Source organism: Condylostylus longicornis, unplaced genomic scaffold, assembly GCF_029603195.1.
Source record: "Condylostylus longicornis isolate FDR11 unplaced genomic scaffold, ASM2960319v2 ptg000018l, whole genome shotgun sequence".
In the NCBI taxonomy this organism is placed as follows: Eukaryota; Metazoa; Arthropoda; class Insecta; order Diptera; family Dolichopodidae; genus Condylostylus; species Condylostylus longicornis.
Window position 1 is genome coordinate 9,472,519 of NW_026577987.1, and position 13,533 is coordinate 9,486,051.

At 23.2% G+C, this 13,533-nt stretch overlaps 1 protein-coding gene across 1 annotated transcript in view; it reads right to left on the reverse strand.

Annotated features, from left to right (window-relative positions):
• LOC129606350 (5'-AMP-activated serine/threonine-protein kinase catalytic subunit alpha) overlaps nt 1-13,533 on the reverse strand; it is an 86,665-nt gene that overhangs the window by 9,159 nt on the left and 63,973 nt on the right. Inside the window, exons 6-8 of the mRNA XM_055516636.1 lie at nt 10,165-10,268; nt 4,157-4,309; nt 2,980-3,142 (exon numbers count right to left, since the gene is read on the reverse strand). Coding sequence (XP_055372611.1) covers nt 2,980-3,142; nt 4,157-4,309; nt 10,165-10,268 — 420 coding nt within the window. The remainder of the gene's footprint in view (nt 1-2,979; nt 3,143-4,156; nt 4,310-10,164; nt 10,269-13,533) is intronic.

Here is a 13,533-nt window from a genome sequence, read left to right on the forward strand (position 1 = left end):
ATTGTAAAAGAATAATTTTTTCATTCGAAATTTTTATTATATATGAGATTAGGTAAATTTTAAGGATAAATTTCACTTCTTTTTGCATTATGAATGTAAATTTCCAGAATATGATGATTAAAGTCAAAATTTATGTAATAAAGAAAAAGTTTTGAAGTTTTTATAATACAAAAATAACCTTAAACAATGTTGAATAATTTTATTTTGTAACTTTTTGAATTTTTTATATACATACTACATATATGTATGTACAGAGAAATACTCATGTGTAAATGTGCATTTAATGTTGCCAATATTAAATTTTCAAAAAGACATTTCGTTTTATGTCATGTATACTTATGCACGAATACTCATATTATGTGTGTATATATTATTTTTAAATTTCAAGATTAATTTAAATTGCAAAAGGATATTCGAAAACCATAATACATATACAATTTATAAAATTATACATATCAAAAGTATAACAATTATATGGTATAGGATTAAAGAAAATTTTTATTATGGGGGAAATTTTAACAACTAAATTAATTTATTTTATTAAATTAAATATGTTATAATGTTTGAATGCACCGAAAATGGTGTATTATGTAAATTGAATGTGTAACAATATTGGTTTAATAGTCTAATGTAATGTGTATAACTATTTATTTATTAACTCTATATTTAATTTTGTTATAATTTATAAAATTTCGAAATCGGACAATTTGTTCGCATTGCTCAAGAATTAATATTATATAATCATATATATCTTAATATTATTTGCATATTTTTTAAGAACAATAAATTGAATTTAATAATTGTTTAATTAAATTTCAATTACGTACATATGTGTGTATTGAAATACTCGTAATGTAAATGATATTAATTAAATTCGAAATTTTATTAAGTGCAATATTCGATAAGATATTTTAGTTTAATTCAAAATTTTATGCGTATAACAGATTTTGTATAATACCATTTTTGGTAACAATAGTACTATTTTCAATTTTTTGAGTTTTAGATTGATTTCTGCTCAATAAAAACTTGTCACAAATAAAATTTTCTAAAATAAAAGATCATATGAAGAACATAAAAGAGAGAATGGCGGTAGAAACAAATTTTATTGAAACTTCTATGGAAAATTTTCAAAACATGACGGGGAAATTTTTTGGTGAATTGGCTTAAACATGCGTTTTTGTTGCTTGGAATCCACATTTATATTCTGATAAAAACCCAGAATACTACATTGATTATATGTAAAGCAATTAAATATATAAAATACGAAACCTTATAAAGTATTTATTAAATTATATTAAATTTGAGAACTTGGCTATTGTGGTAATCACAGGCGTGTTAAATGTGAAGTACTCGTAACATGTAAAGTTTAATTTTTGTTTAAATTTATTTAAACAGATGATGAGCTTAACTAATTTTAACATGGAAAGTAATAACAAAAACTGCTAAGATTTTTTAATAGCACAGAAGCTAAAGTCTTGTGTTTTTTTCGTGATACCATGGTGAGAATTATGCAGAATCCTTATTTAAGTGTAAAGATGTGCTGAATTGTAAACTTCAATTATTAAAATAATCGTATGAGCATCACATATGATTATAGACGCATTATTAAAAAATTTCTATTGTTATACTTTTATGCTTAACGTACATATATAACAGATATAATATTTTGAATAACTTTTTCCAATTTAGGTCATGGTTAAAATGATCTTATTGTATATATGAATTATGCAACTGAACTCACGCTCATACTGCGCTAATCACTTTTTATATCATTATTTCAATAATAATAGTGTTCTTGGTGAAATTCTTTTAGAATTAGTTGGTGAAACAGGAATTTTACAAATTTTTGAAATAAATAATTAAAAAAAGGCTTAAAAATGATTTGTGTTTTAGGACCCTGCTGATTTTATTTTGGGTTTTTCTAAAATTAATTTTGTTTTTTTTCAAAATTATAAAAAATGCTATTAGGTAATACAAAATGAAGTAATAATGTTTGATTTGGTGATTATAAAATTTTTTAATAAATAGCCAAAAAAATTAATTTATACTACTGTATTTTAAGGGTTACTAAAAATTATATTTTAATATGGAGATCAAAAATCAAATCAAAAATTACATTAAATGTGAAAATCTATCTCTGCTATAGATAATTAATATGAATATTATAAGAGTATATAATGAAAATATTTATGAAATTCAACAATATTTAATTAGTTTTCTTAAAAAAACAATATTTTCGATTATTAAACGAATTATACAAAGTTTAAAATTAAAATTTTACAAACAGTTTGCTTTAGAGAAATTTTTATTTTGTTTCCTGTTTTTCAATTTATTCACTATATAAAAAATTCATTGTTCGAACATAATTTTGAATTTAAAACGTATGTACTGCAATTAAGTTGCATTTCTTGCCTACCTTTCTGCCTTTTAACATTCTTCTCTAATTGAGAGCTTAAAGCAAACTGCATGTAAAACTTTCTACAATCAATTTTTATTATTAGTAATTCTAATTGCATGAACTAAAAAGGAATTTGTGAGGGGAAAATTTCGAATTTTGCGTTTTTTTTTATACCAGTGGGTTGTAAGAAAACTATTTTAAATATTGCATACCTTACGGTGTAATTTCTTACTGTAGTATAAAGTAAACAATAGAATGCTAAGAAATGCTGAATATTAAAAACTAATGTTGTATATTTGTTTTTTTTTTTCTTTTATAAATAAATTGTATATAAATTTGTAAAATCTTCATGTTTCTCTTAAAAAATTCCTTACAAAAAATTTGTAACTTTATACAAGTGTTGTATCAGAAACAAAAAAAAAAATAGTAAATTTTAAAGTTGAATTCTAAAGTTGTCTTAAGTTGCCTTAGAATTAAATTTAAATAATTAATTGTGTTTTAATATTTAAAAAAAAACAAAACAATAATTTATAAATTAAAAGAGAAAAACTAAAAATAATTAATTAATTTTATATACTTACTTCATTTAGACTTTCCTTAATATCATCTGTAATAGTCATTGGTGATGGTGGTGATGTTTTAAACTTTATTGGCGGCACTATATTTGGTTTTGGACTAACCGCTGGTTTAGGAGGTCTCTTTAACCATTTATGTTCTAATGCTTCTGTTGCTGACATTCGTTCACTATAAATATTCAAAATATAAGAAAATAACAAATTTATGTTACAACAGTTTTCACGCAATTTTTGGCCTTAATTCAGTAGATATACCTTTAAAAAAACGAAATATCAAAGATTTGGAGAGTTAATCTTTGAGTTTAAAAGAGGCTTTATATAAAAGTAGGCATATGATTTTGGAAACTATCACGATCTTTAAAATTAGGTTATACATTTTTTGAATCAATTTTCAAATAAAAATACGAAAAAAAAGAAGGCACTATTGGAATGAATTTTTATTTAAATTTAATTAATTTACAAATATAATTAACTTATTAATACGCGTATAACAATTTCGACAAAAAGCAAAGTAAAATCTCTCTTGTAGGTAAGTTTAACTCTGAAATAAAATGATCACAACACAATACTGTTATATTACATTTCAACGTCATTAAACTATAACCTTTTTTCTAAATTCTAAATTTTCTCTTTTTTCCAATTATTATTAAAGAGAATATTCACCATAAATGAATAGAGTAAAAACTGACAGAGTGTATAATATTACATTTTATCAAATTAAAATCGTATATAATTTCGCTATTTCGAATTTTCCCAGAATTTTTACTCAACGCATGCAATAACTTTATAATAGCATTAACTTTCATGCTAGTAAATTACATTGTATAAAGTTGAAGTTTTAAAATTTTTTTCCTGCTCAATACTTGAATGTATTGTTTGCTATAGCAATACCAATATTGTGAATGTTTGCAAGGAAAAAAAAATATAAAATTTTTAATCCTTTTCCGCTTAAATTACTTTATTTGGAATTGGAAATAATTGGATATTCAATACACGTAAAAACGTACGTTACTTATGTTTTTTTTTTCTGTTTTCATCCGGGAATTAATTTTGTTTAGAAAAATAATAATTGAAAAACTAATTATAATTGATATCAAAAAGGAATTAAATCAAATATTCAAAAACAATATATACATATAATTTTACATATATAATTAAAAAAAAAAAATTAATTTAAACTTACTCGAGTTCTTTAACTAATAATTTTGATATAAAATCCATTGCTTCTGGTGACACATTATTGAATGCTTCATCATCAAAATCATATTTAGCAACTGTAACATTTGCCATTGTAGCAAGATCTGTTTCACCCATAAATGGTGATAAACCTGATAACCTTATTATTATTATATTTTTGTATGTATATAAAAAAATAGAAAGAGAGAGAAAACAAAAAGGATATTAGAAAAAAAAAATTAATTTTAAATTAAAAATTTTTTTTTTATATAAATTGTACAGAATGTTATACAAAGCAAATAATTATTATTATGCCAACACTAAATATATAAAAACGATTTTTTTTTATTCTTTTTAATTAACAGAAAATAAATAATACACATTTTATTTTTTAATAAATAATCATGGTAAGGTTGGTTTATTTCAGTTTATTATAATGCCAGTTTATAAAATAAATCAGGAAGATTGATTGTTGCTGTCGCTTTCGATGTCCGTTTGTAATGCAAAATTTTGACAATGGCCCCGCTTTTCGCGTAAATTTGCAATTTTAACAATTATTATTATTAAAATTATTTAATTTATTGCCGTACATACAAGATTTAGGGAATACAGTATAATTGCAGTGCCATTGTGTTTATTTTATATGAATTTATAAGGCGATATGTAAATTATATAATCGAATTTCAAAATTTTACGGAGAAAATATTTTCGGCAATGATACTTCAGTGTCCGACAGTGAATATTATGCATACACTTGTTAACTATTTACTTAGCTTTAAGTGTAATCACTGGTAATGTCAAGTATATATCTTTAAATTTATTACTCGGTCCTTAAAAGTCCGGAAAATTTTTCCTTGATAAAATTTGAGATTTTATTGCATTTATATTGTCATAAAATATCAAAATTCTATAAACTAAGTTGACGTAATAAAATAAACATAATATTTTTGTATAAATATTTCTGATACCTTCAAGTATAATGTTGGGTCAAATTTGAATAATTTTGATTTTTTGTTTTTTACTTTAAAATAAATAAAATATTGAAAGAGAACCTTGAATAAATTTAGTAACCATTTTTTTCAAATTTATTTTTAGATGAATATATAGGGTATTTATTATTTATGCGGTTAAAATGTGGTTATAACTCAAAATATAAAATGTTTCAGCAATGATTTTGCCATATTGTCTGTTTGGAATAGTGAACGAATTTTACAAATCTAAATTAAAAAATATTTCAAAAAGCGTTTTAGAATACGATTTTAAACTTTTTTGCGGAGAATTAAAAACCTTCCTCGAAATTCGAATTCAAAATTCGAATTAAATATGTAGAAGTAGAGAGTGTGCAGCCAATGAATAGGGAATTCTGTGGAGATAATTCTTGTAAATAATTCCAATTAAATGATTATTATATAAAGGACCTTTTTATGTTTATATTTGTATGTATGTTTGTATATACCAATTAGGAAGAAAGGCATATTTGCTGCTTTAGAAAATTTAGAAGCCAACATTAAAATATTTCGTACTTACTATTTAAACTGCAGTAAAATTAATAACAAACAAACATATTAGAATTAGAAAGTTGGTCATTTTGAACTAAATACTGACAAATATGTAAATATACATGAAAACTAATACATATACATATACAATATATATATATACATATGTATGTTCTTTAAATTTCTCAAATATCTTATTTATGAGTGAAACTCGAGATTTGTGGACAATTAATATGTACATGAAACTGACACACTTTGTACTATTTTTGTAATATTCTTTTTATTTCTTTTATTTTAAATAATAGAATGAAAATGGATTTTCTATTAACAGAAAATTATATTAAAACCAAAAAGTTTGTTTGTTTGAATAACTCGGACAATGTTAACTTTGGTTATAAATTTTTGTATACGAAAACAAAATATTATGATGATGAAATGTCTATTTAAGTATTGTGGTTTCAGTTTTTTTTTGTGCTTTCTTTTTTTTTTTGGAAATATTTTTGGTTATGGTTAAATTTTAATACAATACATGGTTTCATGGTAAAATTATATACATACATATGTACCTACATTGTGTTCAAAATATGCTCAACTTTTTCTCTTTTTGAAAATTCGAATTTTAGTGTTATCGTTGTTAAAAAACAAGTTGGAAATAAAAATTTTATTAAAAAGCGAAGTTCAAAAAAAAAAATAAGATCCAATTTTAAATTTGTTTGTATGAAAAATAATAAAAAATTAATTAAAAATGTTGGTAATAAAAAACAAAAGCTAAACTTCATAAATATTTCTGGTTAACACGTAAGACGTCATGTATTTGTGGTCAGACCGTAAGACGTGTATTTCTGGTTAACACGCAGCGTAACGTAAGACAAAGTATTATAGATAACCATAGAGGCTCCTACTAAATTCCACCCTGTACAATTCAATAATTTCAAGCTTTTGAAATTTTTTAATAATGACATGTCAAACAATTTTTGCAAAGTGTACATTTTATTCTTCTTATTTGCATATTATTAATTAGAACTAAACTGTTGAACAAAAAGTACCTTTAATCCTACGATCGGAACGAAACGAAAGCACTAATTTGAATTTTTTATTTAAAGACTTTAATTGTTAATTATAGAAAAGTCAGCATATAGAGAAGAGTCAACGTTCTGCTTCTTTTTTATTACTGTTATTATTATTAAATAATGATAAAGAGGGAGAGAAAAAGAAACACAAATACAGTATATGAAGAGAACCCAATAAGCCCTTTTTAGGGGTCCATTAAAATAACCACAATAAAAAAAGCTTTTCCAGTTTTACGGTTTCTAAGATCATTTAAAATTTAAAGAGGAAAGAAAAAAGAAGAGAATGGAAAAGATGAAAAGAATTTCTACATTTTATTTATTAAAATTTATTTCACTGTTTTAGATTTTCTTTAATTATTGAAGAACTCGCCTCTACTACAGTTTTTTGATTTACTTTTCATATCTTGTGAGAAAACGTGCAATTTAATTGTTGCCTTAGGTATTCCAAAGCATGCTTATTACTTAAATAGAAAATTATTTAACTGCGTAATAAAATTAAAGGAAATGAAGAAAATTTCATGTTAAAGAGGGCATGAGAATTTTCCAACGGAATTTTTAGGTTTTTTGCTTTTTTTTTGTTTTTGTAAAAATTCAATAACCGGAAAATTTATATAAGAAAGATTCCAGTGGGGCCGGGGGGAAGAAATTTAATAAAACATAAATATGGAAAATGAATTTTTAACAGAACTCATATTTATTAGACACACACTCATAAGGCGAAGAATGAAGTACATAAAGATTGTAAAGTTTTGATTTATTGAAATTTAAAGGCTTTTTTTATATTTATAGTTCATTCATATATTTTTGTTGAAGTTTAAAAATGACAAAATGTCCTTGAAATTAGAAAATTTGTCAGATGTTATTTTTCTCCCAAATTTTAATTCTTTTACAAAAAATTTTTTATTTTTTTATTGTTTGCTTTTGTTTTGTACATAAATTTTTTACGATCATCATTTTGCAAAAAAAAAAACTTATAAAATAACGTTTTTTTCTTGTTTTTTAAAATTAATTTTGTAACTAAATTAAAATTTTGTAAACGCGCGTACATCATAAATATATTTTGAAACCTTTTATATAAAAGCAAGTATGGGTTATGTCGATAAATAATCATAAAAATGGAAAAGTCAAGGGAGTGAGAAGAATTTGTGTTGTTTGAAACTATAAAGTATAAAACATATTCTGTACAATCTTGAGTACATTGCATTCGTTTTTAAGGTTTTAACAAGGTGATTCACTTACATAACTTTCACAAAATTGTAAATGATTAAAAGTAATTTTGGGTATGGTGTTCTCTCAGAAATTGAATAAATTATTTCTCTCAAATTATGTGTGACTCAAATGAATTATTTATGTAGTTGATTCAACGTGCAGTTAACCGTATTCATTCATTTTATTTTTGCAAAGTAGTGCATTTCTCTTAAGAATTTGAATTAAAAATAATATTGTTATTGAAATACATATTCCCTAACGAACATATTACTCGTATATTGCATATGTTTAGGAAGAAATTTTAATTTCGATTGCATACTAATTGAATTTGAGTATAGAAACGGGAGTAAATTTATGAGCGAAAAAATTATTACTGCTTTATTCTTACTGAAATTTATATTTTCAAAAAAATGATTAATTTCAAAAATGGTCAATTGAATTCGACTCAAATTATTGAGCTACTGAGGATCACTATTAAAGCTTTAGTTTGTGTTACAACAGTTTGTATATTGTATTTTGGATGATCGTAATTCTGGAAATTAAGATAACTGAAAATGAATAAGTGAAATTAGTGTTATATCCTATAGGGGTTCATTATTTAACTGAGAAATTTTAATAAGATTTAAATCTATTATGATATAAAAATTTTCATATTATGCTAATACAGATCTAATATATCTTATAACGCATTGTAGGTGTTGTATATTGAAGTATGTCTGTGTAATAGCAGATTCTCTTTAATTGATTGAAAAAAGTACTTTAATTTTTACTTTAATTAAATTTCAAACATATTGTAGTTTATATATACATATATAAATCAGATATGTAAATATATACAAAATGTTGAAACGAAGTTGAAAAATTCTTTGATTTTTTTTTGTTTTTAATTAGATTTTTAAAAATATTTTACATAAGTTTATTGTTTTCATTTTATTGAAAGGCCCCGTGTTTTAAATGAACTTTTATTTTTTTTAATGAAATTATTAGAACTTTTATTTCACCTGAGCACTTTTATAATTTTCGTAAATATTCTGGATATTTAAATAGAAAAAAGTTTCATTGAAGAATATTAACAATTTAAGTTCTTCAACATTTTAGTAATATTCAATTATTTTCCGCTCCTGTATGTGCCAGTCATGCGAAACAGAAAAATGATCATTTATTTTTGATCAAGATACTTTAAATGCACGGAATTTTTTCAATCTCGTAAATTTTTAAAAAATGACGAGGAATTTGTAATTTAATAATAAAGACAGATAACATAATACAGTATGCTTTTTTTCGTAATTTCCTAAAGTTATATTTAACTTATTTGTTAATAGCTTTAAATTTGTTAAGATTGCTTATAACAAAATTACTAATAATCTTAATAAGCAAATTGCTAAACGCAACACAGTTTTAGAAATTCAGTTACAGCTCAATAACGCAAAACGGTATCAAATTACTTAAACTCTTTTTTTTTTAATTTTAAAAAATTATGTTGCAAAATATATGAATTTGAAATATCACATATACCCTTTCGAAAATGAGAGGAACCCCAAACAAATTTGAAAATATTTCAAACCATTTTGATGACTTATATACTCTCTGACCAAATTACAGATTACATATAGAAAAATCATTGACATTCTCATTCACATTTTACTAACATTATTTATTATTGTTCATTAGAGTAATAACATTAATAAATTTTGAATTCAAAATTTAATTTTGAAAACGCTAAATTTATTAGTTTTTAAAATATTTAAATACGGACATGTACGAAAAAAATCAATTTAAATACTAAATTTTAAATTTGTTAAATGAATTTTCCGAAAATATTGAAATAGGAAAAATTTGAGAATTATTCTATGAATAGCTTGTATGAAATTAATTAAACAATAAATAAAATAATTAAATTTTCTGATCGTGACCAAAATATTTAATTTGAAATTTTTAGTTTTTTAACATCGTTTTTTTTTATTTCTTTTTTTTCTTTTACTTTATTTGGGCATTTTATTTTTAATATTGAAAATTTTTGCAATGTTTTTCTTGAAAAAAAAAACACACAACAAAATACAAAAAGAGAAAAATTATTTCTAATTAATAAAATTCTCTTTGTTGGCATATTCCAGGTAAATTAACAAATAAAAATAATAAAATTAAAAGCTTGAAGAAGAGAAAAACAAAAAAAAACAACAAAAATAATAAAATTATTTAATTTAAACACAAAAAAAAAAAACAGGGAATATACTTACAGTACATAACAAATAACACCAACACTCCACATATCGGTCCCATAAGATATACAGTCAAAATTTACAACTTCTGGGGCAACAAATTCTGGAGTACCAAAAAGGATCTGCAGAAGAAGAAAAAAAAATGAAAAATTTTTTAATTTTTCTTTCATTTGCGTTCTCTTTAAATTTCAAAATATAATATAAAATTATTTTTATACTCTCACTCGCTCATTGTTGAGCGGCAAATATAAGAAAAGAAAATTATAAAAACAAAAAACAAACGCAGGGAAATAAGAATTTTGAAAATATAAAAAAAACAAAGTTTGGTAAGTAAAAAAACATTAAAAAAAATTTCCACAAAAAATTTCAAACGGTAAGTGGTTTTTGTTTTGTGCTTCTTTTTACCCTTCTTTACCCTTACTTCCTTTCAAGGTAATGTTAAACAAGGTAAAGTAATCAAATCAGGAAGAACAAAATACTTCCTTCCACAAGAGTTTGTTTTTTTCTTTTCTTCTTCGTATTTTTTTTTTTATTATTGGTGTATATGGTGTATGAGTAATCAACAGTACCGTGGGAAGTTAATAAAATGCTATTGTGAGTAATTATACCGCGTTATATAAAATTGACATAAAATTTGAGAATTAAACAAATATTCACATCCGGCACGATTTTAAGGTAAAGGTAAAAATAAAATCTACAAAAAAAACTTAAGTTAGTTTTCTGAAAAAGAATGATTGCTGAAGGATTTTTTATTTAATATTTAGCAAAATTTAGTTAACCGATTTGTTAAAAAAAAAGCAAATGTTTGTGGTACGTATAATAAGAATATTGAAATTTTAATATGTTAAATTGGGTAAATAAATATGAAGTTTAAATAAAACTTTCTAAATTTTGGTGTTGCTTACTATAGTCAGCATAAAGATGCTATATCGATTTGTATATCGTTTATTTTACACAAGTGTTTTTTAGAAAAAGGTTGCCCTTTAATCAAATACTGTTTGTTTTGATCACATGACATTTAGTTCAGCTTTATATCGGAATTTCGTTTATTGAGTGTGTGATAAAAGATAAATTTTCCAAGAATGTTGTTGTATTTTCCAGTTTTCTACTTAAAAGAGTTTCTTCTAAAACTAATTTGAAATAATTTTTGTATAACGATTGAAAGCATATAGACAAATTATATGGGATTGCATATACTCTTCGAGATTGAATACCGATACGGATTGATCGTAAATCTGTAATTTTGAATTATAGCAGAAATAAGCCATTAGTTTTCATATTATTAATTCTTATATATAATTTATTTGTTCTCTATTTTACATATATACTCAATTTAGAATTAAAAGCAATCCAAGCAAGTGTATATTTCTGTTTGTGTAAAATAAATTGGAGTACCAAATTTTTAATTCTAACTTCATAATTTTTTAAAGATCTTTAAAAGTTTCAATTGATTTATTTGTTTAATGGAAGGGTTTCACAATATTGTGAAAATATATTTATTTAACACTTATTTCAAATTTTCAAAAAATTTGTAAACTTTTTTGTTAATGCATTTCTTAAGGGAAATATGAGAAATGTTCGCTTAATGAAGTCCAATTTTAAATTCTAAGAAAAGGAAATAAATTCAGACTGACTTTTACACCGTTTTAGGTTATAATCTTTTATTGTATGACATAAATGTCGTGTGCCAATATTAGAGTTTTTTTTCTTATAAAAGAAAAAAACAAAAGTTTTTATAAAATAACAAAATTGTTTCAATGTTCCGGTATTTACAGCGGCTTTCATTCTCTTTAAACTTTAACATATTTTTTTTTATGTTTTTTTTTCTTCCATTCTAACGCTCAATTTCACTTTGTTAAAAAACTGTTAACGAAATAAAAAAAAAATATATAGGAAAGAAAAATCGAAATAAAACGCAAATAACTGATTTTCTTTCTTCTCTTCTATCCGTGATTTCCGCATTTTGTATGTATAAAAACACCACTTATTAAACAATCTTGATGTTCATATCCTGTCTGATGTTACGAACCGCATTAAATACACAAAAATCCTTTCAAAAACTTTCAAATACCGAAAACAAAATATAGAAAGGTGAAATAAATAAACACAAGGATATTTAAACAAATATACATAAACATGCATACATATTTATACGTATACTAACCGTTAACCAAATGAGTAACAAAAATTTTTTCTTACACCTTCTTAAAATTAAAATACCGTTATATTACTAATATAATGTACGTATAGGTATACAAAATTGTATAGGTATATGTGAATATAAAAAAAAAAAATATATTAGCTCGGGTTTGTTTATGTAAAACTTTTGGTAAAATGAAGATACGTTAAGGAAAGGTGAATAAACGTAAATAACAGGATACAAAACTAAATGGCACACAAGGTAAGTCAATTTACCGTTATTATTATAATTTTTTTTTAAGGTTTTTTTTTCTTTTTATTCACCCTTCATTAATTTACAGATGTTGTCTTGGATATTAAATGATCGTGGTATATTGAATGTTACCCCCCTATACAATATTTGACGAAAACTTCAATGTTATACATACGAAATTCAAAGAGAGAAAAAAAAGAGAAGACGAACAAAATAAAAACAAAAAAATTGACTTACTTGTCAATTTGTTGCCGTTATTTGTTTCTATTTGTTATTATTGTTGTGTTTTTTTAGTTTTAAATACAAATAAATACCTTTAAATTTGTGCCGTTATATTTCAACAAGGGAATTAAATAGGTGTGAGTAATTTTATTCTTTATAAGTTAAGAAAATAAAAATAAGAGAATGACTATTATCCATTCAAATGGAATAAGGATGTTATCTAAGGATATAGGGTATTTTTACCAGAGTAATATGTAAATATGCACAAAAAATTTAAATTCGAATGAAATTTTGAAGTGAAAATGGTTTACTTTTTTTGTTTTTAAATATTTTTGCCCATATAATTTTCGAGGGTGTTATGTAAATGTTATCTTATTTATTTGTATTATATTATAGGCCGGCTTAAAGAAATTGTTAAAAAATTTTTCAACAATTATGTATGTATATACATTTGAAATGTATACATATATATAATTGGGTTCAGTATAATAGGAATGAATAAATATTCACAATTTTTATTAATTTTAAGAATATTTTATTATGTATGTGTATGTACATACATACATACGTATAATAGTTTATTTAATTGAGTGATTCTGTTTAAAAAACAAAATAAAGAAAGTAAAGGTGTTTGTTAAAAATTATCTTTTAAAACGTGAGATTAATTTAAAAAGGATATTTTAAGTTTTTCGAGGAAAAATTAATTTTCATAAAACTAATTAAGAATTTTAAATTGGTTTTTATTCAATTAATTCAAAAAATTTTGGAATGAG